This window comes from Neodiprion fabricii, chromosome 4 (genome assembly GCF_021155785.1).
Source record: "Neodiprion fabricii isolate iyNeoFabr1 chromosome 4, iyNeoFabr1.1, whole genome shotgun sequence".
Classification (NCBI taxonomy): Eukaryota; Metazoa; Arthropoda; class Insecta; order Hymenoptera; family Diprionidae; genus Neodiprion; species Neodiprion fabricii.
This window is the reverse complement of record NC_060242.1, coordinates 21,175,291-21,202,079: the sequence shown is the minus strand read 5'-3', so window position 1 is coordinate 21,202,079 and position 26,789 is coordinate 21,175,291. Positions and strand designations below refer to the sequence as shown.

At 45.6% G+C, this 26,789-nt stretch overlaps 1 protein-coding gene across 2 annotated transcripts; it reads right to left on the bottom strand.

Moving 5' to 3' along the window:
* Window positions 1-433: 433 nt before the first annotated feature.
* On the bottom strand, window positions 434-26,750 carry LOC124181254. Of its 2 annotated transcripts, none has more exons than XM_046567623.1 (12): window positions 26,236-26,750; window positions 14,182-14,436; window positions 9,758-11,291; window positions 5,074-6,749; window positions 4,267-4,481; window positions 2,853-3,117; window positions 2,366-2,737; window positions 2,162-2,269; window positions 1,930-2,082; window positions 1,718-1,834; window positions 1,428-1,529; window positions 434-1,144 (listed from the first exon to the last, which is right to left on the bottom strand). In XM_046567623.1, exons 2-12 carry the CDS (start codon window positions 14,317-14,319, stop codon window positions 1,016-1,018), a joined length of 4,809 nt encoding a protein of 1,602 aa, XP_046423579.1. In that variant the 5' UTR covers window positions 14,320-14,436; window positions 26,236-26,750; the 3' UTR covers window positions 434-1,015. The 2 variants fall into 2 exon arrangements, with proteins under 2 accessions (XP_046423579.1, XP_046423580.1); XM_046567624.1 differs by having other exon boundaries at window positions 2,366-2,734.
* Window positions 26,751-26,789: the final 39 nt, after the last annotated feature.

Below are 26,789 nucleotides of genomic sequence, written 5' to 3'. Positions count from 1 at the left end.
GCATATAAAAAACAATTTACTTCTTCTTGCAAGAATCTCTGTGAGAAAATTTTACACTTCTTTACTATATACAAGTCTTTTTGACTTCTCTGAAATAAAATGATCATTTTCTGCAGAATACCTCTGATCAACATCTTTGCAGTTCTTATTGTGAAAATGTTGAAATTGTTTCCAGTTTACACGGATGTCGATGTTTCCGCAAATCTGCGCATTTCAGTCAATTTACCAAACCTGCAGATAAAAGCCGCAAACTTGTCTTACCCCTAAAGTAAGACAGGCCAACTCGCGTTAGACAGACCTAAGCCTGATCGAATAAAGCGATTTACACTTTTTCACTATTCGTCTTAATTTTTATCTAATAAGACGACGTGGAAACAATCAACCTCTTCAAAACGCTACATGTACGGTACAAGACGATGCAGCCTCAAGATAACATCACGAAAAATGACTTGTTCTCCCTGATTTGTTTGATTCGATAATTTATCAGTTTTTCTTTTTTTTTTTTTGGTTCAAATATACACGAGATTCGGTGGTTGATTAATTTTTTTCTTCCGCCCACAGTAAAGATTGTGGTAGAACTATTCAGATAATTGATGCCATTTGAATCCCCAAAATATTCACTTAATTCGATGAATAAAATCTACTCACAATCGGATTAACTCAAATCCACCTGAATTGAGGAGATTTCATCAGAATTAAGTCCATATTTGAATAGTGCTAATACGATATTTATTTGTTGTTAGTAAAAAAAAAAAAAAAAAAAATAAAACATGTCGAGTCACACAACCAATGCGTTGATCCTAGGAAATTTTTCTTTCAGTATGAACAGCGAGCAAATTAGGATAATGCCGTTCGCCTAAAATAGGGTTTTTGTATCCTGGGTACATTTAGCAACATTCATATAAGGATCACGGAAAGAAAATCCGAGATTATCCTTCTGTTTCCGATCCTCGAGGCTTGGCATCCGTATTCTCGTGATAGGTACGACCGGTTACGAAAAGGAAAGGATTCTCGGTCAATTTCGATCGACACCGCATATCATGATGTTCGCCAAGGCACCGCGACGCCGACGCCAGGCGCCCAAGGATTGTGCGTGGGCCTGAAGAGTCCTGCACCATCGTTTTGTTCTCACACCGTCTTCCGCCTGCGAAAAGATGGAAAAATAACGAGGTTCAAGTGGTCAAATACCCGGTTTCCCGTTATAACCGTGGTCGAGAAAATTCATGTCACTTTTTACAAAAATTTTAAACACATGTGACGGCAGTTTTCCAATTGGTGTCTTTCGTTTTCACAGGATTCTGAAAGTGATTTTTGTTTATTTTTACCGTGAACAACTGTAAATCATTTTAATTTTCCATTCAAGTTTGTACTGTTTCACAAAAAATTGATGGAGTTTTGTAATACCGGGATAACAGTCGATGCCGTACCTTAAATATGAATGTTTCCTTCGACGATAATTCCTGGATCTCAAAGTAATCCTCAAGATCTGCTTCGCAGCAGACGATGCACTTGTCCAGGTAAAGAGGTTCCTGATCAGAAGACAGTAAGCAGTAGCGTAATTTAGCCGCGTTCGAAAATCGATGAGAGCGATTTTCGCCCAATGATCAATTTATAAACAATACGCATTAGAATAATAAAATTGCTAGGGTCTCGCTGAAGTCATAACTGTTTTGAAGATTTTACAAGACATTTTGACGATTTTATAATAATAACCCACCCTCAGCAGAGAATATCGTCCGATTTTTTCCTTAACGAGCAGAAGCGTCGCTTCCTTGATTCCAATCTGCCTTGGGAACAGGGAATCGTCAGTAAGATCGAGGAACTGAGTGTTTGGCTGAAACAACAAATCGTACAATAACGTTGAAATGTTGTTAGATATGTATAATTGTTCGATCATCGTTACAGCTAAAGATCTGTTGAAATACTGACTTTTCCATTCGTGACCAGCATCGCGGTTACCGGTACAAGCTTAACGGTCTTTCCCCGTCGCCAATTATTGTCGGTTGGCAGAGCTACCAGAAGTCGACCTTCCAGGGCAAATCTGACCTCTTCGTGAGCCCATTCCAACACCTCGACGGCCATCTGCAGGGTTCGAAGGCGTAAAAATGTATTGTTACGGACTCAGGTTTGGGTAGCTGAGAAAATTTGATATAATTCTCACCTTTCGTAGCTTAATGTTGACCATGTCCTGTTCGCCCATGGAACGCCTTCCGTTTTGAATGATGGAAATCCTGCGCCACAGTTTGGTCGACGTGACGTCTTTGGCCTCCTGTGAAAATGTATTAGATCATTTTTTCTATATAATTGAAATTTGAATCATATCGATCGCTGTAAAATCAAATTATCGTATGATCGATCAACGCACGGCATTCATGTGCTCCAAGTGTAATTCGATGTTGGTCTGGGCCTGTTTCAGTTTATTCCTGGCAGTCTGGATGTCGGGTCGATTCGACGGGGTGGCTTTGAAGAGTCTCGCGAGCAGCAGAGGATACTTTGTGACCCTCTGCACGGGGACCATGAGGAAAGAGTTGAGGTTCATTCTGCGAAGAACGGCGTTCTCCATCTGCGACACCTTGAGGAATATCCTCAGCAGCTCCTTCTCCTTCTCGAGGTTCTGCAGCAGCAAACTGGCGCTTCCCTGTCTCGTGCAGTAGCTCTCGAAGGCGTGAAGCATGCCCTCAGACTCGAGGAATATCTTTCCGACGTCCATCGTGACCAGGTCCTCATCTCCGGACTCCTTATTTAGAAAGCGAAGTTCAAACTCATGGATGACACAGTACAGGATGGTGCAATTAATTCGGCTGAAAAAATCATCGAAGAAACTCGAAGTCCTTTAAACAATCCTTACTCACCTGAACGATCTCAACAGCCTCCCTCAGCTTCTCGGCGAGAGTGACATTGTGCTCAAGGAGTTCCTCGACGTTCAGAAATATCGCGGAAAGCTGGTCCTGGGTGAGAAGACCGGCCCTGAGCATCGGCCTGTAGAACTCTTCGAGTATGATTTGCAGGTCCCTTCCGTACTTTTGCTCCGTCTCGACGATCTCCATAACGATCTCCTTGCGCTCGGACCGCTTTTTTGCGCATTTTCTGCAGACGAACGGAGCGTAGACAACGCCACTGTGCACGAGAACAAGGGAGTGAGTTTACTTCGCAATCGGTATACTTGCATACTCGATTCCTCGATACCCGTTATACGCGTGGAGAATCGCGCACCGGATATATGTATGTAGGTGTGGAAAATTATCGAGCGTGTGCAGCAGACGTGGAAGTGAAAACAATGAACCTTCGTTCGGGACGGCATAACGAAATACCTAACACATCTGTATCTTTGGACGGCTGTATAGTCTAATATAAATATACGTGAAATTGAATGGGGGATAAAACAATGGAGAACCTTGAAGCTGTTCCAACATTTCTCAATCGTTCAATTTCTCTCTGTCTATCTGTAAGTGATCTATTAAACGGTCTCGAAATTATTATAAACGGTTTGAAATTGATTTCAACGAGTTTCAAATGGTTTCAAAGCAGTTTCAAGCGATTTAAAGAGGTTTCAAACTGGTTTTAAGCTGTTTCTAAGTGATTTCAAACGAATTCAAGCGATTATAATGAAATATGGTTTGCGATATCAAGGAGTAGACGATTCCTCAGATTTTATGAAACGCCGGCGCATAGTAGACTGACAAAGAGAGCTCACGGTATAAGACAACTTGATTTAAAAATCGTCCTTGACTCTCTCTTGAATCAAAACAAAGATGCCCGTTTTGCCAAGTATCGCAAAATAGGCATTATTTAACGAGGAAAAAAAATCGGAAAAACTTGTCGTCGATGTACAATATTTCCCGAAAAAGGTTTATTTTTGTAAAATTTTTGTATTGAGCAGTATCCCTGTGAAATGACATTTAAAAACAAGTTGTCAATATATTTTTTCTCTCCAAATAAAGCGCATACAGTGAAATACCGAAACACGGGTTTCTTTATGTTGTCCCAAGAGTGTGTAAAGAAATTTTCGTTAAAATTGGTTTGTCCTACCGCGCAACATCCCATCGTGATCAGTCAAGCTTGTATATAGAAAAAGAACTCTAGTCCATCGGCTCCGGGAGTGCGTAATAAGGTGAACCGGTAAACGCGAGCGTTTAAACGACGTGCAGCAGCATTCCACGGATTGTTTTTTAATTTTATCTACCTACTCTTAATTGAGAATAACCGGTGGCGACATTCCGTTATAGTTAAAATGGGCGATAAAAGTGTCGTGCGTTTCCGCGATACCTGATCGTGACGAGAGGATCAAGCCGCTGTTCGCAGTCTTGGCAGAGTTTCGCATCTCCAGAAACAACCTGCGGCATCACTCCGAGGAGACTTCCTGGGCCTGAAGATCTCCCGCTGCTTCCTCTCCATCTCCGGACAGCCCCGCGGCTGCTGCTCGCTTGGCTGCTTTCGGACCCAACGCCGCTGTCGGTTCGTTCAATGTCGACGGTCCTCATCTGCGGTTGACGAGCAATCATCAGTTCGAGTAATTAATTGATGAGGATTAACGAGTTAGAAGCACGATTTTTCGTCATTTTATAGCGAGATAGTCACGTGCCAGTGTTTTGTTGATAGATAGAAAGTACTAGAATTATAAACAAAAGCTCGGAATAAATATTGACGATTCGTTTCAAATCGCTTCGAAATTGTTCCTTTTATTCAAAAGATCTTTACAAAGTCACTAAATCAGGTGTTTTTTTTAAATGGTTTATCGTAAGTATAAATATTCGACGATGCTTTACTTGAAAAAAAAAGTGTTGTAGTGAATTTCCGGCTAATAAAATGGGTCGTGGCAGAGTGATGTTGAACGAATCTGCTAAGTCTGCAATAATTTTGAGGTGATTTGAAACGAAGTATCGACATCCAAGCTTTTGTTTATGTTTCCAAGATTTCCTATTTTAGGACATTCTGAAAATTCCTACAAATAAAACGTTGATAAAAAATACGCAAAGTACCTACGACTGTCCCGTAATAAGATTAACCACAAAGTATAAATTAATCTTTTAATTTTTAATTTTGATGCCAACCGACTATCCGAAATCACCTTACCTTCAAAGTTTCTGGAGAGCTTGAAGTGGCCAATGGTAAATTGCCATCTTCGCTACTGTCGGACACGTTCGATATCTGTGAACTCTTGGAGCTTAGATCATCGAGGCTGGTCTCCTTTTGTTCGTATAGCGCGTCCAGCTCCCCCTCAGCGTCCTCTTCCTCCTCGACGAGTCCGGTCCGTTCCTTGGAGTCGATAAGGTAGTTCAAAAGCTCGAATTTGGAGGCGTAATTCTCCTCCGGCGAAGAGGAGGGCTTTTTGGCGAACGGTTCTGACGGATGGTAGATTTTCGAGCTGAGTTCCTCGGCGGTCGGCTTCTTGAAGAAGTCGTCCGGAAAATAGGATCGCAGCAACTGACCTGAGTTGAACTTCTTGTAGTAGCTCGCCTCCTTGTACTCCTCACCGAAGTACATTTGCTCCTTTTGGAAGACCTCGGAGGGCGGTGGGCTCAGCGGAAGCGGCGGTGGCTGATCATCGGGAATCTCTTCGTAAATCGGCTCCTTGATCACCTCGTACGGATTCTCCTCGATGTACATATTAGCCGCAACGAAATCGACCTCCGAATTCAAGCTCGAGGATCTCGAATAGGTCTGATCGGGCTCGACCGTCGATTCGGAGCTCTCGTAGTCGCCCGACTTGAGCAGCGTCTCCTTCAGTATCTTCAATATCGCCTCGCCGCTCGTCTCGTCGAGAATCTCGCCGTTCCTTCGCGCTTTCTTCAGCGAGTCTTCGAGCAGCTTGGAGACCATCGCCTCCTTGGATAGCGATGGGACCCGCTTCCCTTCGGCCCCTTCTTCGGGAACAGACGGTTTTGCCTGGTCCCCGCGTTTCTCCGTGGAATCCCTCTCGCAATCCTCGTCAACATCCGCCCTGCTCGCGCAGGGTTTGACGATTATGTTAGAGCTATAATTATCCAGTATGACTAGCGTCCTGTTCTCTGAGGAGCTTTGGATCTTCGGCGAAACGTCGGTGTTAACCGATATCACAGTCGGGTTGCAGACGCTGTCCTCGCCACCCACGCTTATGGTCACCTTGTTGTTCGAGCTTGTTTCTCCGCTCGAATTTTGGTCCCCGTTTATCATTATCGACGTTCTTCTACCGCCGCGACTCGGTGCTTCGGAACCAATTTGCAGTCTGTGGACCAGCGGGGACTGAAGTGGGCTTACGGTTATCTTGAAGACGTTTTCCGATCTGCTCGAGGCCACCCCAACCTTCGAGTTAAAGGACGCCTTTATGTCTGCCGCGATTGACGGCTTCGGCGGTTTGAAGTCGGTAGTACCAGGATCACTGCTTCGGTTCTGGGGCAGAGTTTTGTGCTTAGACGGCGGCGGGGACCAGCTGGTGGGTCTCATCCTCTGGAACCCCTCCCAATTCGATCTTGGCGGTAGTTCCGGTTCCGCGTCCCGATGTGTCGGTAAATTTTCCGGCAAATTCGGCTCCGTCTCGTCTTCCGCTTCCTCAACCGGAAGTGGGACCAGGGTGCGAGTGGGATCCGATTCATCGGCGAGCTGGGGTGGCGAGTCCTGGGAACCGGCGGTTTCGGCATCTCTCTGGATCCGCCTGCGGATGCTCAGCCTCATCGTATCCGAGAACTGGACGTTCTCCACCATTCCCGGTTTCGTTGGGGTGCGCTCACTTTGACTGCGCTGAAGCGCTGGTCTCCGGGTCGCTGTTGTGTCTGGAACATGGTAAAGTTTCATCACATCATGCTTGAAATAAGAGCGTTGAATATCGAAATCAGTGTCAGGTAAGTGGCAGTGACAAAATTGACAAAAATTAATCGGTTTGAACTACTGCAGAACACTTTTTGTTACTGTGCTCAACATTCTTGTCAGCATCGTCAAATCACACGCATATCGGAACCGGATACCGACCATTACTCGGGATCGAAGGAATTATACCTATAATGTCGAGAGTCAGGTGTTACGGCGAAGATCAGTTTTGAAGCCGCTCAGTACTGCAGGTTTTTATATTACGATTAAGACAGGTCGATAAAGGCCGCTTCGTACTCACACAATTAGCGGCCGATTTTCGGCGCATGTTCAATTATACGCTACAGTTGCAAGTAGCATTTTGCAACATTTGGCACAGACAATTCGAGATCAGTGAATTCAGACTCAAAACCGTAATTATCACCTAAATCCAGCACCATATATGTATAATAATATATATGTGCGCTAATGCTGTGATGGACGTGATTGACGAAATTTTTATCGTTGACATCTTCTTCAAGAAAAAACTTGAGCAGGGGACAATGACATGACAGAAATTACCAGCGAAGAGTAATAGAAGTTCATTAAAGAAGGTGATGAGGGACTGTGCGTATTAGGTGAAAGAATTTTACATTAGCAAGATCGTAGCTGTTTCAGGGAGCCTGATGACAACTACTTAAAATTGGCGAATTAAGAATGGCAAAAACCGTGGCGAGAGCGTGTGATTGGGTTTGGAAGTTCCAGCATCCTGGATGCTTCTCACAGATGCTTCTAAACTCATGCAGACAATCGGCATGGTAGTTACGGAAGCAGGTACCATGGTAGGTGGTGTTAATCGTTGAAACAACACTATTACAGAGAACACAGCACCGCGTCATATTTACAATACCGAGGAAAGAGTGGAGGTATCCACACCACCAGAATGTCTATAATGTATCAAAGTAAATACACTTCCGTCACTTATCGTGTTAACGCACAACGATCTGAGGACATTTGAGTGGCTTATATGATACAACGTTTGAACTGTAAGAGCACTCGATAACCGAAAAAAAGAAACACAGCCAATCAAACCAATAAATATTGGTGAGGTTCAGTGACTGAACAGAGAACAGTGGTGTAAACCATATTAAACCAGTATATTAATGTAGTTCAGTTATTAAAGCCTCCAGGTAAACTATATATATATATATAAAATATTTAACTCCTTGATCACAGGCACATAAGACGACCACCGCGACGGTTCTGCACAAAGTCACGAAGGAAATCCGATAAAATCATAGCTTTTTTAATATTTATTAACGTGTGTGCCATCTGCAAGTACACCAGTGGACAAGTTCTGCTGAATAACACAGTCTCCAGGTTGATCACACTAGTATGAATCGCGAATATTTTTTAACATTTACACTTAGCATGTTATACGCAATTCGTCACAAAACTCAAAGAATAACTGAGAAAGAGTAAATGTGTGAGAGAGGGAGAGAGAGAGAACCAGATTTTGACGGACGGTGGTCACTGCTTAAAACGCCGTCTGTAATCTATGATGCCTAAGGTGAGCGCAATTTTTCCCCGCTGAATTAAACCCACTGGTTTTTTTTTTTTTTTTTTAACTCTAGGTGAAAAAACCCGATGAAATTTTTGACTTGAGACATGTATCCTACATCTTGTAAAATGAAAATACACTTTCATATCAGCTCTTACTGCTCATATTTTGATAAAATATATATAATGTGTACAACCGTTATACTGATAAGTGCGATTTGGTTCTCACTGCGTAAAATGGTTTAAAAAAACTAGTATATGGTTTATCGAATGATCAATTTTAGTTTGCTTATTTTCGACGTTCAAGTACTAGAATTAAGGTATTTATGAAAGCCAAACAACAGTTGCGTCAGAAATGAGAAAGATAACCCCCCACCACAAATCAATGGTCACCAGGTTCATTTAAAAAAAACTCCAGTTTATAATTTTTCCGCCTCATAATCATATTCCAGTCGAGTCATTCGCGTTTGGTGTGACTCATGGATACTCCGATGACCCTTTCCACTCGCAAGATTTACCGTCTCTCGAGGTCTTTGTCCCTGCAACAACATCAGTCTGACTGCCTGCCTTCTCTTTCCAAGATCAAGACCCGTTTCAGAGATTGACGCGTAATCTCGCATATGCTTGCATAGCATGATCTGAACGTGGTGTGAAGATCTATAAAATCGGTTCACTCGAGATTCTCTGTACGGATCGCTCGCCAATGTTTAAATTTAAGCTCGACTAGAGGCGGTTGGATTTGGTCATTCGGAATAATGGATTGGCAATGGTTGAATAAATTACACAATTTTGAATCCTTGAACTTTTCAAAAAATGGTAATTACGGAATTATATAGTCGGAAGGTATGCAATACGATGAACAGCTCTGCCAAGGATGGTGGCATGTTGTAGCGGTGACTTTAGTAATCCTAGATATATGATGAGAACTGGTTGGCATATTGAGTTTTTCGTTTTTTAAATACTCTACTATAAGGTACACAAGTTGAGTTACCGGTTATCAGGCCAATCGAGCCTGCTCAAAATCACCGTCTCTATTTTATGTACTAACAGACCTTGAAAGCTGTCAGCTTACCAACTCTTCAACTTTGAATCTGTGAACCATCACCGTAACTGATTGATTTTGTTTGAAAATCAAACTCGTATAACTGGTTCGTCGAAACGGAATCTCCGTCCATGAAGAGATTTCTGGTTAACCAAGCTCACGGTTGATACACGTATTCCCAGAAACTGTTACACCGACTTGCGCAGCAACACTTAAATTACGAAATGTGCTCATGATATAGAAGTGCGATAATGCATCAGCAGATAACCAGCAAAGCAGAAGAAAGCACAGTCCGCCTTCTGGATTGCGCAACGAAAAATCGACTTACTTCTCAACTCTCGATCCTGCAAGAATGGATAAAGCCAAAAATAGAATGAACTATGAGTTGCTCACCGTTCGTCTCTGTCGTCTCGGTCGTCTCGACATGCCGCTCCTCTTCGTCGTTCTCCGTCGGCTGCTCCTTCAGTTCTTCGATTTCAATTTCGAGCTCCGTTTCGTCTTCCGGTCGAACCTTCCCACTTCCAGTTTTCGGCTCGTTCATTGATGCCGCAACGCTTTCGCAAACCGGAAGCGGCGGCGTGGCTGGTCTAACCACGGTTTCCGTGCGCGCGATGCTTTTCGGTATCCCGGATATCCTAGGCGGTGTCGCCGATTTCCTGGCCGAGCTGACTTTGTCCGTGGACTTGGGGTCCCTGATGTTCGGGATGGTGATGAACTTCGGCCTCTTCTCGACCTTCTCCTCGGGCACTATGTTCTCTTCGATATCGTCTTCCGGTTCCTCGGAGTGCTTGCCAAACTCAAGTTTCGCCGGCGCAAAGACGACGTTGTTAACACTGAAGAGCACGCTCTTCTTCTTCGCACCCGGTGGCCTGCCGGCCCTGAGTCTTTTGAGTATGCCCTTAACGGGTGCCGCCTTGGCCTCGGCGGTCCTCGTCTTCCTGGGCGGCCGCTTCGGTGAGACCTTAGGGATAGGGATCCCAGTGGTCGGGGTTACAGAGTGGTCCCCAACCTGCTCATCTTCATCCGAGGGTTCCCGGGGCTCGTTGAATACCCTGATTCGTTGCCCACCTATAGCGGCGACGGAGCATCGCGCTGGGATGCGTTCTATGGACTTGACCTTGGAGGGGTCGAAGAGGGTGGGCTGGGGCTCGTCGAGCTCGAGGGCGTTGTCCGATAGGTCGTCGCTGAACTCGTCCTCGTCGCGGGTGGCCTGCTTCTTTACGAGCAGATAGGGGTTCACGTCACACTCGAGGATGCTGCGTCGAGAATCGGCGTCGCGGGCGCCCCCCTCGTCCTGGAGCCACTGCTCTTCCCGCTTCCTCCACCCCTTCCGCTGGAGGAAGCCCGAATCGTTTCCCTCCGAGTTGAACCAGTGATCCTGTTCCTTCGCCGACCACGCGACGCTCTGACTTCGCCCACCGTCCCGGGGCCCCTGGCGGTGGGGACTTATGCTGCGGGCCCTGGTGCGCGGTTCCACCAATCGCGAGCGGCGCACCAGATCGTAGGGGTCGTCCAAAGCCGGGCGCAAAACTCCGGCTAAACTTGGCCGCAGCCGCGATGCGGCCGAGGGGGCGCGGCATGTGCCCCCCAGCGGGAGACCGGCGACCCGGTGCCCCCCGCATTTCTTGCAGTTGCCCAGCCGCCGCGTTGTTCCGCTAAGGAACTCCGGGCACGAGCAGACCACCAGAATTGGACGGCCCCCAAACCCCGAACCCCCCAAACGGGGGTCCGAAACCATCTGCCGACTCCCTCGAACCGTTCCGTACAGCCACGGATCGCCGTACCGCATTTGACGCGACAGCGCGCTTCCCCCGCTTATCGTTCCCCAGCCCTGCTTCGGACCCTCCTCGGACTGCATCTGGCTCTGCCGGGAGAGACCCAGTCGGACGCTCCATGACTTCTTGCCCTTGCTCAGGGTGTCATAGTTCTGTAACATTCGAAGGATTAGAATTGAAGGGGGACGAGGGGGTGGTGAGCAATATGGCGACGAGAACTGAGCTGTCAGTGGATCGCTTTGTATCAGTTATGCGAATAAGGAAGATGCGAGGAATTGGGTGCAAGGTGTGATGGTTTAGTTCTTGCACATGGAATCTATGTATTACAAAAAGTGTGACGAGAGAGCCATTTTTAAATTAAATATGGCACGATTGGAACGATGCATTTCTGGCCGTCGGATGCCACGGTGTCACATTTTTACCCTCGAAAGTGTAGTTGTGTATAAGTGAAGGAATCCGATACTTCATCAAAGAATTTACCGATATTAAAGATCGTTGTAATCACTTTGATCGTTATTCCTTGGTTATACTAATTGTTATGTAGCGAGGTGGTTACAATGTCGTGAGGTTGAATGCACATATTTTGCAGCTCGGTATTCGACATCCGCGTCTAGGAGTTAAGAAAATTAGTCTGTTTTCAGGTATCGACTGACGCAAGCGACTACAGCTTATGTCGTTAATACACTTTGTCGTTCTTTGTGTATTATGGCAAAAAAATTCCTCCGATATTGTGCAATCTATATAGAAATATAAGATGTTTGATCGTCGCTTAAGGTCGCTTAAGCGTATCGCGAATTTCAAGATTTTTTCGATAAGTTTTACTTCCTAAATTCGTAGTTCTCACAAGCACACAACAAGGGGCGATAAAAATTGATCGAGGATTTTCCATTCATAGATAACTTATATCTGCAATTATGAGTCGCAAATAGAAACTCGAAGAACTCTGATCAAGGATTTTGAGTTTGATGGAAGTCGAAGATCGCAACCTGCATGCAACTCGCATTTGGACCGTTGTCGAATAATCATTTAATAGTAATTTCTTTCCCGGAATTCCGACGGTTTCATTGCTTATTTATGTTTCTTTCAACAACGGCAAAAGCAAAAAGTAAAGAAATAGTGGAAGATAATGCGCCGATTTCACCGCAGGATCGGCGATCAAACTTGAATGTAAATTCTGGCTGGGCGATGGCTCGGTCAACCGGCGATCACCACTTTCCCTGTTCAGTAGTCGAGACTCGAGCATGGTCGGCCATCTTTGGAAAATACAATAACCGGGCTAACCGAGAACCGAATTATAGTCCGTGCAAATGATTTTACGGAAGAAAGTTCGATCGCCTTGCCACACTTGTCAAACATTCGGGTCTTTCTCTATGCCAACGAGAATCGCGATCTAGCGTATGATTGATTAGGTAACACCGCAACATGCTGCGGATTGCAGGAAAAGCGTTAAGACACGAAGAGTTTCATGCGTGACGCGATTCGCATTTGCGTTTACACACATACGCGGGCTGAATTATACAGCTTGCACAGTTCCGTTTTTGCATAGAAAAATTTGCCAACGTCGTTCTATGAACCAAAAACGTTGCGCGGCTGTGCGGCGGGGGCGAAAAATCGGGAATCTGAGCGCCGATCTGCGCTATCTTCAACCTAACATACATGTGTTGGGATTTGTAGTTTCGTTACGGGTTTCCAAACCGGAAAAGGTAGTGCCATGACACAGTTATCATACAATAAGTGTATTCGCATATAATGGTTGCAAAATGAGCAGCGATTAGTTCGAGCTGTCAAAAGCAGGCGAGGAGGATCTCGACGTTGCGAAAAAGCGGTGAACGAAGAGAATCGAGGCTTCTTCTTCGTCTTCTTCTTCTTCTTTATCCTCTTTCTCCGTGCAATCATAATCTCTGAACACCATCAAGCCGTTGGCACCAGGCCTTGTCGAGCAGGGAAAGTTGCCGCTGATCCTAGCGAAGATGTTGAGTCACGGCCGCTACGCCCGCCGCTGTTATTCCACTATAGCATCAGCACCTGACTCGATGTTACGAATTGATATGGCAAGAAGAAGGAGAAGAAGAGCGCGAGAGAGTAGAAAAAAGTAAGAGTACAGGTTTAGAAAAAAAGAACCGTCGAAAAATAAAAACTTCCAACTTTGGCGAACGGTGATATTTACTTACAAGCTCCGTTTGACGCTCGCGCGAAGCGAATATCATACCGTACAATACAACTTGATTTGACTTGAGAAGCTGGTTTTAGGAATGACGTCAGAAATGAAAGAGAGGAAATTTTTAGCGCCGAATTGGTCCGCGTCTCTTTCGCTGTCTTTTATTTCCCCTCTCTGTCGCGCGTTCTTCTCCTCGTGCACACACTTGTCTCAGAGGCACAAAGAGCGTGATCCGGTCTTTCCAAGTCCGTGAATATCCAGGTCTCGTACTGGCATCACGAGGCATAAATTATTATTTGCCAACCCGTGCTAGACGTAACGCAACCCGTTCCAGCTATATCTATACAGTATCTATCATACATACAGGATGGAAGACGCGCGTTATAAAACCGCCTGCAACGTTGGCGTGTTTAATTTTCGTTGGCTGATACCCACACCAACCATGCGCACAAGTTCACCAGATGCAACCATCCGAGTTGATTTTTACGTCCTATCCTATTCGTGTATTTGGAAACACGGCTCAGAGTTGGACAACCTCGAGTCGCGCTCTTCGCGACCAGCGGATAACACGGAATAGCTGATGGACAGGAAGAGATACGCGCGTCTTTCTCAGTCACCGAAGAGAGAAAGAGAGCGCTGTAGGAATGGGACGAAGAAAAGAGGATTCGAGCGGGATTGCGCAAGGCGAAGTGCACTCGCCGTGACCCTGCAGCTCGCACTGCTGCAACGGAATACGAGTTTCTAACGATTCGTGCATAAGGCACCACGTAACGCGTCGATCGCTGCAGCTTCATTACCGCACGAAGAAGGTTGGACTGTGACCATGCGGATGGTTCTGCGTTAAGCTACGGGTAAAAGGGGTCGTCTTTTGGTACGGAACTCACCTTTCCAGGGGTCGGCGAGGCCGTCGGCGAAGGGGATCCGGTGCCGGTTCCCGACTGGAGGTGGTACCTCTTCGGGGTGAGCATCGCGGAAGGGTTACCTGGGCTACCCTGGGTGACCGCCACACTGGCCATCGTCATTTCTGTCCGACGTGTAAGTCGGCTCTCTCTCCTGGAGGTTCAGCAAGGCTTGAGCGTTCCGTAACGCGGAAACGAGCCTCCAGCCCCGGCTACGCATCGTAGTCCCTCGGCTGCAGTCTGGAAAGAAAAAGAAACCCGGGTATCGGTAATTTGGCCTCGCTTCGGCGTTTCGTCCAGGTTTTCGATCCTGCACCATTGGCGGGTGTGGGAGCGTTGCCCAACGCTGTTTTTAACCGGGACATAATAATTACATCATGTGACAATATTCGCTTACGCAATATCTCACCTCTCCTCCGCCTCTCTACCCGCACCTTATATACCTATATCGCTCTTTTTCTATACTCGGCGAGATGCTAGTTGCGCAATACCTTCGCACCGCGAATGATTACCGCGATTCGGTTGGCCGTTCAGACCGAGCCTAGAAAGCTGGAGACTAGACTAGAACTCGCTGGTCTCCGACAGGCACCGGCGAATCCTACAGGTATATTATACGTATCACCCCATACTAGTCTCGACTACACTGCGTGCAGCCGTCGACTTACTTCATACACGCGTGGGTTATACAGCTCGGTAAATCTGTGCTGTAATGTTTAATTATCCCATGGAGTGCCCAAGATGGGGAAGACCTGGAATACGACGACTGCGGCAGTCATGCGATGTTTTCTCATGTTTCATGAATTTTGGTAGTACCATTTTTAGATTCGGCAGATTCTAAGGACGGTTCGTCGCTGTTGGCAAAGAGTCAAAAAACGGAGGATCATTTTCCGATTATTTCTGAACGGTTTTTTCTATGATTTAAAAAAACCTAAACACCGAAAGAGAATACGTCAATTTCAGAGGCGAATTGGGACCGTGAAAGCCACCATGTAGCAGCCTTTTTCGGTGATTCCTCTGTCAACGTGGAAAACGGACATGAGGAGTGGGCGTAGTTCACGGCAGCCCCTGTGCCATCATTATCGGTTAGAACGGGTTTGACTTAAGGTTGAAAGAATACGCCACTAGTCTTCGATACGTGCGTCACGTGTGCCTTGTAGATGCGTGTGTTACACGTACAGGTATGTACCTGTATATCGCGTTCCCACTCGAACGCGATACGCTGCGCCCATATTAAGTACCCACCCATACGAGATGTGGCGGTCCTTTGCTCTCAGAAGCAGTACGAGGTACCGTACCGTGGGGTACAACGTCATTCGGTGATACCTACGTCTTGACCCAGAGTTCAACACCGTTTCAGCAAAACTGAGAAGTGCGTTTTCATCGAAGCGACTTCTCGCACCTCTGATTTTACTTACGCAAGATTTTGCATACCATCAAAGGTCGCGAGATGAAATTTTTCACCGACAATTTCTCTGCGCATAGGCCATTAGATAGCAAGTATTCGCGAATCGAGAAATGAATTCTGATAGAGAAATTCAGTACTCGTTTCCAACTCATTTGCAATCCAGTATTAACTCTTCGAAACGGTTTGACGAAGTTCGAAATGGCGAAAGGTCGCGAAGATGTTTTCCTGTCTAACATGTCACTTGACCTGCAGGTGTAGTTACGAGTCAAACAGGACAAAGTGAGTAAATAATTTCACGAGACTTTTCTCACTTGGCATTTCGATACAAATAAAAGCCTGGATGTAGTCGGATACACCCAGACTCGTTAAAGAGACTGGAGTGAAAGCAAAATGGAGGGGAATCGAACTGACAATCAGATAGGTACAAACACCGCACAGTGTGATTGCGGTAGTCTCGCGGAATTCGAGTAAATAATGCATGTTGTACACAGTACGTCTACTACGCGAGTTACAGCTACACCTTCCGCCTACCGTACGTTGATTGTTTTAATTATTTGACCACGCGCTATTGGAACGGCGATCAACGCACGTAGCCCACACGATGCCTTGATCACGTATCGCAGTATGTAGCTACAATGTAGTAACGGGCGGAGTAATTAACTGGACGGTTTCAAAGTTCATAACGAGTTTACTCGTTCAGGGGATGATGGTCGTGACGAGTTGCAAGTAATTGCACGCAATTGAGGATGCGTACACCACTACGGATTGATCTGGTGAACGAGTGAACGCTGAACACTCGGGGACGCATTCGTAACATCAACTTTCAACGGAGGGTAAAAAATGAAACTCTGGGGCCCGAGGGCCCGCTTCAGCCTCGGTCTGACCCACTTGACCCACTTCCAACCCACTTCTACCTGGCACCGATCACTTTCATACAGTCGGAGAGGCGAGCTACCAGCTTCGCGATATCTCGAATCGAAACCTAGGTCAGTGAGTATAGTTGTTAATTTCATTTAAAATCGGTAACGAGATATTGTGTGTCCACATTGTACATCCGTGTGTCCCACAACCTTCGTTCTCCGGTCAACATCCGAGCTTCGAATACCAAGTTCATCCGTTTACAGGTCGCATCGCTACTATCCGACGATTTATCGCGGATGAATTACACAAAGGTATATCCGCACGGTTGCACTCAGAAGAACATCGAAGACCATTAGAGATGAGGAAGACAATCGAACGTTGATAACCTGGATATCCGTCAGCTTCGAGAAGGAAAAGTTTACTTCCTCCCGTCAAACATCACGCCTGACATTACGAACGCGAGAGAGAATTCTTCTCACTACACCCCGTGTCGTTACACCTAATCGCTAATCATTCTCAAGCATCGTCTTAAGATTACAAGATGAGGCTGTCTCACTTGAGCGAGCAGTTTGAAGTGGCAAGAAACGGAGACTCGCAACAGCTCAATAGCAAACAATCTAACGGCAAAGTATTCCGGAGGTGTACATTCTACGTATAATCGATTCCAACGACAACTGGAACCGTCGCGAACCTCCCGGCAGCTGCAGTGGCAGCAGCAGGGGAGAGTAAAAGAGAAATTACAAAAATCGTCGGTGCGTGGCACGTCGAACCGATGACCTCTCGTCACCTGCGGCATAAGGCAGATGGTCTGCGTTTAACGCACTTGCCCGGATGGCACGCGGGGCAAGTTTCGCATCCTCAGAAGGTAACGGTTAGTTTTCTTAGCGTTCTAGGTCTATCTGCACTTCCGCGGCAGGGAGTATAGCGAACTTTGCTGCAGCAGTCCCGCCCACGATGTAGGTAGACTGCTTTCCTCGCCGCATGAAAGTGCACCGGTTGCGCGACAGCGACTCCAAGCATGGGCGAAAAAGGTAGCCGCGATTTTTATCAATTTTCGAAAAAGCGATAGTGTTCGTTTGCGCCATTTTACCTACCGTTGTACGAAAATCGCAATGCTTGTGGCTTGACGGCCTCACGTATGCGTGCTAATTATCGCGTGGGCGATGAGGGAAAAAAAGGAGAAACAAAAATAGTGACATAAGTGAATGTCCGTCCGTGTAATCGTATACCGGACTCCAAAGTCCTTCGGTGATGCTTCAAGGCTCTTTGACCAAACCTTGATTTAGTAGTCGGTTAACGGGGTAGTCACGGCATTCGTTTGTCGAATACACAAGCAGTTTTTTCATGCCAGGAATCGCAGAATGTACTTGAGCCCAGATACATAATCGGCCGATCGGTATATATACAAGGAGAAAAAGTTGGAACGATTTCGAACATGGTGCATTCTGAAGTCAGAAGTTGAATTTACGTATTTCGAAAGACTTTTTTGTCAATGATTAATCGGCTATAGTAGAACAAGACTTGGTGGAAAAAGATGGCACCATGAAAACTCGACACTGTTTTCAGCCCGAGATGGAAAATCCACTCCTGACGGCCTGCAGATGATCGTTCGTCAGCCGAGGCTGCTATCTGCACAAACTGAAGCCGTCGTGACAAAAACTTGAAAATTGCGAACGACCGGTTCGAGTTCTCGGTATCGGGCTTGTGACCTTTGCTGCCAGCGACGTACCAATTGAAAAACCTCGCCCTCCTTCGGGCCGTAAGAATAATCGTGGATAAGATAAGACGCATGATCAGCGCTCGATGAAATATTACGGAATACATCAAGTACTGCGACTTAGCATTGCAGGATTGCTTGGATCATAAGTGCGAGGATCGACTGGAAAGACCGTGCATCGACGATGTGACTACAACGATCGTTATATGACCGTTTAAAGGTAAAGTGTGAAGTGACGAGGTAAGAATGCGACTCTAGTTTGTAGAAAGGTTGTTCACTTCTGCATTCAACTGCACACATTCGGTCTCTGGATTTTCTACATTCTTCAAAGTTCACGCATGCGCCGTTCCACTCGAAGGCGTTACATCAAAAACATTATTCGTCTAAAGAGTCTGAGCCCACCTCCGCAACGTGTAACAATATGAAGGAAAAAAAAAATTAAAAATATCCACGTCTTCGTAACATGCATGCATCCGTTATCTCGAAGATGAATGGTGAATTCCTTAGAATGCAGGTACGATCGAGGAGTGAATCGGTAATAAACAGAAAAGGAAAAAAAGAATATTATTCTTCACGCAAGTGTTCGCCTTATCCCTTTCTCTCGCGTTCCCTTCCCCACCTTCGATCCCTCAACGCTACGGCGACTTCCTTCTTCGCCCGAGTATCCCACCTTTCTGACAGCTTTGCGGCAGGCATTGTTTTCTTTTTTCTTTCTATTTTTCATTATTATACCCACCAGGCTAAACCGAGCCTGCAGTACACTACCGCCGACTATTCATTAGCCTGAGGTTGGAAGAAGAAAGTGTGTTCCTGCAGTAAGCTTGGCGAGTAAACGTAAACGTAAACTTGTAGTCTGCATGACAAGGCGTGTACGATATGCTTGTAACACCGGCGGGTTGGTAATGACTGAGTACCATTGAAATGGGTGAAGATAAGTCACGTTATCGAAAATAGTCTTGAGCTACCAGTAAAACACGCCGATAATGCTAATCAATAGACGAAGACGGGATTTTCTTATCGACGGTCATGGGAAATGACAGACTGTTTTACTCGAGGATGCGACAGTCACTCAACCTGAGTGCTACCGTCTGTTGCTCATGACCATACAAATACCAGCCACGCACAGCGATTCTTCAGCCCGTCATTCGAGTTCATTGAGCCGAGGTCGTCGATCGAGGATGGGAAATAGACGGTAAAAACGTCACACCGTGAATTACCGTTTCGAAGGGTGTTGCCGTACCCCGCTAAAATTGACCGTTTCGACCATGCTCGACTTAAATACCTGTAACACCAATGCTTGCAATTGGTTAAGCGAAGCTGTTGAGTCATTTCTATAGGTGGCATTTCGGTTCAGGCACCAAGTGATTCGCTCGACAGCCAATTCTGCATACACAGCATCTTTGCGCAGGTGTAAAAACGGCTGACGATGTCTGTTCAGGTATAAGCTGCAGATAACGTACGACTGCCGCATGTGTGTTCGAAAGTTGTTTTGAGTCGAACCGCAGCGAGACAAACGACCACTTTTGGTGCTGCACCTCTTTCCCTGCTTGTCTCATTCTTTTTTCTCTCTTCTCTCCTCCGCTTTCAAGTGTGTTCAAGCGTGTGCCTGTGTACATCTATAGAAGTTCACAGACGACCAATATTTGACGTTCCAGAGTTCACGTGTCGGCAGTCATCGAACCCATGGTGAATACCAGCCGTTAGATGTTCATCGACAGTTGGTTTCCCTCCGCAGGAGAAAACCGTCTCCACGGAATTCGATCTTATTTGTACAACTGAGCATGCTTCACCTTTCAGGGCAGAAGGAGACGTTTCCTCAATACCGTCTCAATGTCAAATGTGTAGATGTTATCCGCGAGGTAGGATACAGCGTTCGCAAGCTTCGACTCTTGATACCGATTTCTCACTCTGGGGATCGCTTCCCGTGACAAAAACACATTTCACGAACCTGACCAGGATGAGACCTGATCGGAACCCTCCGTCCGATCGATTAACGCATTTTTTGGTGGTCGGATAGCGGTGTAATTAGGCGCGTGAGTCACTCGGTGAAACAAATAGTAGATGAATCGAAGCGAAGATACGTTGTGGCGAAGTTGGCGAAGCGTCAAATCGAGGATCGTCAGGAAGGTGTGAGCGGCAGATACCAACAGCAGTGGGTTAGTCATGGGTTCGCATCTGAATTCGACTGTTTGCTCTCCTATTGACACACTTAGGAGCGAGTGGCGTAACGAAACAGCGATACCCAACCGCGTGTAGGCGCGACTAGACGCAAGCCGACATCTCGGAGCCAAACCAGCGAGTTGAGACTCGGCGATCGGTTAACGGTCGAGCCGGTCTGCCTTGAATCGCCAACGATCTCCACCCGGTCACCGAACACTGGTTTCGATGATTTGAAAATGGAACGCGACTGAGGTGTCCGAGAATTTCCACCTTTTTCCCAATCTTCCACCCTGAGATCGCTTTCCACGGGTAACTCGAAACCAGGCAACTGGTGACCTTACCGCATGCGTGGCAGCTCAAGATGTGATGAGGCAAGTCGGGCCAGCCGGGTGGCGAGAAGACATCGTTACAGCCGGCTGCCAGATGGATGGAACAAGTCGCTAAGGTGGGCCACCGCGTCACGAGACAAAAGGTTACTGGGTTCTAGGATTGCGTAAGGACGTTCGCTCTCGGGCTCCAAAGCCTCTTCTGCCACCACGCGACGTCTTTCACCGAGATCGTTTCGAACCGCTCATTCCGTTGTCGGATTGTCGTCGAAGAATTCGCGTAAGGATGCGCGTCGCGAGGAGATCAGTTTTCCAAATCTCTTTTGGCAAATGTCCGACACCCTTTATCGGTCATAGAAAGCTCCTTCCTTGCTTCAGTTTGAGTATATTCAAGAGGGGATAAGGCCCATAAGTGAGACCGCATATAGCATTATGCCAGCGATTTAAATCAAATTTGTTTTCTTTCATACACTTTCTACGAACCACAATCGCTTCGCGGATATAAGATGAAGATAGAGTGAGTTTGCAGAGGTCGTACGTATAGCATGAAACGCGACGTGGGCGTGGGTGCTTTCTCGATTGTCTTCCAAGTTCACATGCTCTCTGCTGAAGACAGAAGCATTACCGGATAAATATCACGGCCACGTCTATCTCCGACTTGTATACGGTACGGAGTTCGCACAATGGCTCGACACTCTTCACATGCACCCGCACTTTGTAGTTCCTCGGTCAGCGAAAGTCCCCCCCGTACGCAGAAACTCCGTTTGCAGACAGCACATGCTCACGTGCTCGAAATGAACACGGTCCTGCCGGAGGCTAATTGCCTCCGAAACTCACTTTTCCTCCAGCCGGAATATACCTTTTGTTACCCAGGAACCAGCGGAAGAGACACCGCACGCAGTGCCCGTCGAGCAACCGCTGATTGTCAGTGAAATTTTTCTCGGCATCCAAAAATCGCGTGTCTACAGTCAGTCGTCTCAGACGTTTGTTCGGCCTGCACAGCCTGTCCCAAATACCGTATAATGCCTGCTATCACCATCGTCGTAAATTTACCCATGCACACGTGTTCACAAACCGTGAGATTAGTCGATGAACGCTTTCGCCGAAAGCCAACTAATTGAATGTGCCGACTGGATGGAATGGTATACTTTTGGCGATTCAGCCCAGTGGTGCGGATTTCGTTTTGTTTTTTTTTTTTTTTTTTTTTCTTGCTTTTGTCTTATTATACTTTAATGGAATCAGAATGCGAGTAAATTGCTCCGAAAAAAGAGCAAACGCTTGGATGCGATGAATGATGGATTTTAGCGGTATGAAATTGAACGTCAATAGACTTGCGGAACTCGAGGAAGGATTCGATATGGGCGCGGTCCACACCCTGAACAATTACTAGCAAAACCGTGTACGAGATAAGTGTAACAGAAACGGTAAAAACGGTCAGAGATAGAGAAGAAGATAGACAGAGAGAAAGAGAGAGGGTAAAAACGGGTTGGAAACTGCACTCTGGAGTATCCCGTGACCGCATATCGCCGGCTCCTGTTTCTCGAGAGTACACCTACATATCCATATGCATTTATAGGTACGTAACATAACACAATATATATATACGAGTATATGTATCTTTATTTGAAGATGGTGTACTTCGACGAGGAAGATCGGCACTCGATACGCTCGTCGTAAAATTCATCCAGGGTTTTGTGGTTATCGCCTCGGTAGATTTTCCAACACTCCTTTTGCGAAGAGACTGGATTCAATGTGAAATTCGAACGGGAATCAGACGGAGATCGTTTCGATTCGCGTCTTCCTAGTAACGAATTGCACGAGTGAACCGATTTCACCTTGCTTAGATCCAAGACTCAGAAATTCGGACCCATTTCGATTCAATAAAGGTAGGCAGAGCAATATGCGAATTTTACTCTGACCTCCACGAAACCGCGATGAGTATGCGCAGGTGGTTTTCAACAATAAATTCAACTTCTCTTCAAGAGTCGACCTCGGAATACATCACCTCTGCATTGTAAATTTTTAATGCTGTTTCGTTTTTTACGCAAAAATACTGCAAACCTCAAGTTACAAAGATACACTCAAGGTAAACAAGGTTTATAAGTACCCATGTAGGTACTGCGCGTGATCACACTACCCAGCAGAGATTCAAATTTTACATTACTGCATGATCTGTTAAAAAAATAAGTATAAACTCACTGTTGGTGTAATTCACTTGTAAACCAACAAACGGGCGTATAAATGAACTCATTCTCTATCTAAAGTGACGGAAAAAGAATTGACGCATTAAGTAAAACATCACATTGCGGCTAGCGTATCTTTTGTGCGGTAGGCATATTCCACACTGTGAGCGAATCGGATTTCCCCAAGTTGGCACTGTAAGATGGTCTTAAATACTGGCACATGCCACTTATACACATCAATTACTGCAACAGACTTGCACAATTGAAAGCCACGCGTATGTCGTTATTATATTGTATTGATAATATACGTGTAATATAGAAAAATTCCGGGAACATAGTCCAAGTTTTGATCACAGCCATTAGTGTTTAATTTAAGTATCGGCACGACGATTTGACAAGTTCTTTTTCTTCGAATTTTGTATTCGATTCTTATTGAAGTTATTACTTTTTTCTTCCTCGGTTCGGGAAAGCTGAACCAACACGATAACGATAATAATAGTATATTAATAAAGTATAGCAGGCGTTATAAATGCCGTTCAGAACACGAATGCTGCAGCTTAGCGGATTGGCGGAACACAGTTTGCCTTCAAATCAGCTCTTGTATATATCAACCTCCAGAGAAAGCAGCTCGATTTTATAGGAAACGATTTGCAGCCTCGACAGAGCGCGACTAAACGCTCTAATATCTAATGCCAAACCCGATTCGGCGAGCGTATCACTTATAATACTCCTAAGATATCCGATATGCCGATTTTATCATCGCCCTTGATCTGCGCATGCGGAGGAAAACGCATCTCCTGTCTTCGGATGTTCGTAATCGTTCGAATCTCCGCGGAGCGAATCTTTTTCACAATTTCCGAGTTTCCTCCGGCTTGGAAAGTAGGCTGACCGTTGATGCGGCCGGTGAAGCGGATTTTACATTTTCCGTAGAAAAACGTCGCGGGAAATCCAAGATTTCCGATACCTGCGGCGCCTCCGAAAGATGACACAGCAAGCGATCGCCGAAGAAACGCAAAACCCTACCGAGTCTCCGAACCGTGGGCTTGTCGCATTGTAATTCTAGGTTTATCAACGCTGTCCTGGATACGAACACCACTTAACCTGCAGCGACAGACGGCGTTGCGCGGCCAGCCATTGGATATAATCGGTTACTCGGCCTATATTCTCAAATTTTATTCACATAAGTTGCGTGCACGAGATGCCGGAACGACCGACTGCGGCGGCTGCAGCCTCGAGGCAAAGACAAAACACCTCGAGAGGAATGAAATATTAATGAAAAACGGTACGAGGATGAGTAAAATCGGCCGGATTAAACCGATCGAACACCGTACCGGCCGTTCCGTTCCGTTCCAATAAATTTCACTAAGATTATCGTGGCAGATTCGGAGGAATATGAATTGGGATCGAGAACAAGAGATGATCGATTTTTCACCGTAACAATGAATATTATCGTGATAATATTACTATAATGTTCTAGTTCGATTCCGCGTGGGATTCGATGTTTTTACTCGCAGTCGAGTTCCGATCGGGGAACGCCGCGGTGGTAGGTTTTATGTTACGCCCGCGGACTGAAACCACTTCCGGTTTCACAACGGCGTGGTCAGAGAGCCGTTTCCCGGAGGATTCTAACCGGCGGGGCTCTCTACCGTAACCTAATCTAATCTATCGCTGGAAGCAATATAATATAGGTATATATGTATATACGTATATATCAAGTCGTAAAACGAATGCAGCTCGCTCAAACGGAAACCTTTTTCTACAGGGAAAGACAATGTTATTACAATTATAACGGATCGAATTTTGCCATATTTTCTGCCCAAAAAACAGCTGGGAGAAATTTTAGAAGCAAGATAATACGAGCAAATTACATGTAATTAGATAATTGTAATAATTGTTGTACTTGTGTATAAGATCTTGTGAAAATTGATGATGAAGAAAAAAAAAAGAAACGAACGCGATCATTTTCTTCAAATTTTACCTGCATAACCGTAGAAGATCGGTGCATTTACGCGTGTCGCCGAGTATTCGCGATCCGCGCAAATGACTGGCATTTAAATATCAAATGCCTTGGTCTACTTGGTACCGTAAATGGCTGTAGCTACCCGGCATCTTATTTACACCGGGACATCGAGTATGAGGAGCGGGTATAGAAGAGAGGAGACGATAAATCATTGTACTGTACATCGTCTATAGGTGTATAACCTGAACAATAGGAACAGTTACGATCGAGATGAGATCGGGATAAATTACGAGAAGGTTGATCAATTTGCGGCGGAACAATGACGCGAAAACTTGCGAGTTCGTTATCACGTTATGACGTCACGCGACGAAGCGCGGGAATTTCGAAATTCGGGAAAGAGAACCGTCGTCGTTTTGGCTGCGAGCGTTGTTTAGCATGCGGTGCTCGTTTTGCGGAAGGAAATTAGGCGAGTTGCAAAAGCCGCGGAGCATGTAACAGCGATTCGAGGAGCTGAACTGCTGCTGCTGCCACGGAGAGAAGTTCGCGAATAACAGTAAAAACCGTACGTACGTATGCGCCGTTCATACTGCGTATAAAGACATAGCCAAAGATCGGTGAATCTTCGTCTCTCCTCTTGAGTCAGACTGACGACACGAGGATATTTGAATGATTTTAGCATCGCAGCGTTAATCGGCCGCGACTTGTACCATCGTCGTCGTCGTGCGACCCCGATTCTTTGTGCTTGCGAAATAAGAAGAAAGGAGGTAAAAAAGTTCGCTTAGCACGGTACGAAATAATGTTGTTGCGGTATACGCACTATATCGCGTAACTATAAACCCGCGGTAAAATTATGGGCAGAAATATTATATGAGCGTCGTTTATCGGGCAAAACGAGATGTAATAAATAGCGCAAACTGGAGAAGTCGTGTAGCGGAATAGTATCGAATAAAAAATAAAATGAAAAAAGAAAATAATTAAGAAAAACAGGCACACGAATCTCTCTTGCGTAACACGGCCGTGTCTATGTATCCGTGTATATAAACTACACGTCTCGAGACGTCGAGCTGACCGTTGTAAGAAAGTTCGTATCATACCTGCCACACTGGACACGCTTATACGTGGAGATCATAAAACCTGTCCAAATACATTCGGAACGAAGGCATTCGTGATCTTTCTATGCTGTATATCTTTGAAATTACATAATTATTATTACGTACGTTTTCACATGGGAATTGAATTCGTCAACGAGAGATTCATTCCATGCATTATTATAACAGTATAAAAAAACCTGTCTTGGTCCGTGCTCCAAAACTATTATACTACATGATCTTTGGCTGCATGTACTCGTACGTTTTCTATTTTTTCATTTACATGAAGTTAGGTCCAATGATTTTCTACAACTACCTTATATACTAAGGTGGGCTTACTTTGATGCGGTATCCATCCAAGAGCTGGATCTGAGTATCCTGGGACTTCTGCACTTCACTATGTATAATACCTTTTAATATTATACTTCACTAATATATATATATATATATACATGTATATATATACATATATATTATGCATAAATTTCAATCAGGACGATAATTCAATCTGTACAACACACTGGTAACAACGACGAACAATTGGGTATAAGAATGACGTGTTCACTGCATCATCGTATCATCCCCGACGGTTCACCATATCGATCCCATTCACTGCGTATCACTGTACAAATACTTCCCAATAAATCAATCAACCGATCGATCGATCGATCGACGAGGCGGTACCTTTTCTCTTCTCTTTCTTTTATCAATTCGATTCGATTCTGTTTTATCCCCCTCTTTTTTACACCAGCACACCGTGACTAGTTTTGTTTTTAGAAACGCGAGAAGAGTGGCGAGCGAGCTCCAACTCGGACGAACGTAGATCGCGAAGTGCGCGAAGAGAGAGGCCTTCTAGTTGGGCCCGCTTTGGGGGACGGGGAACCAGTCTTACG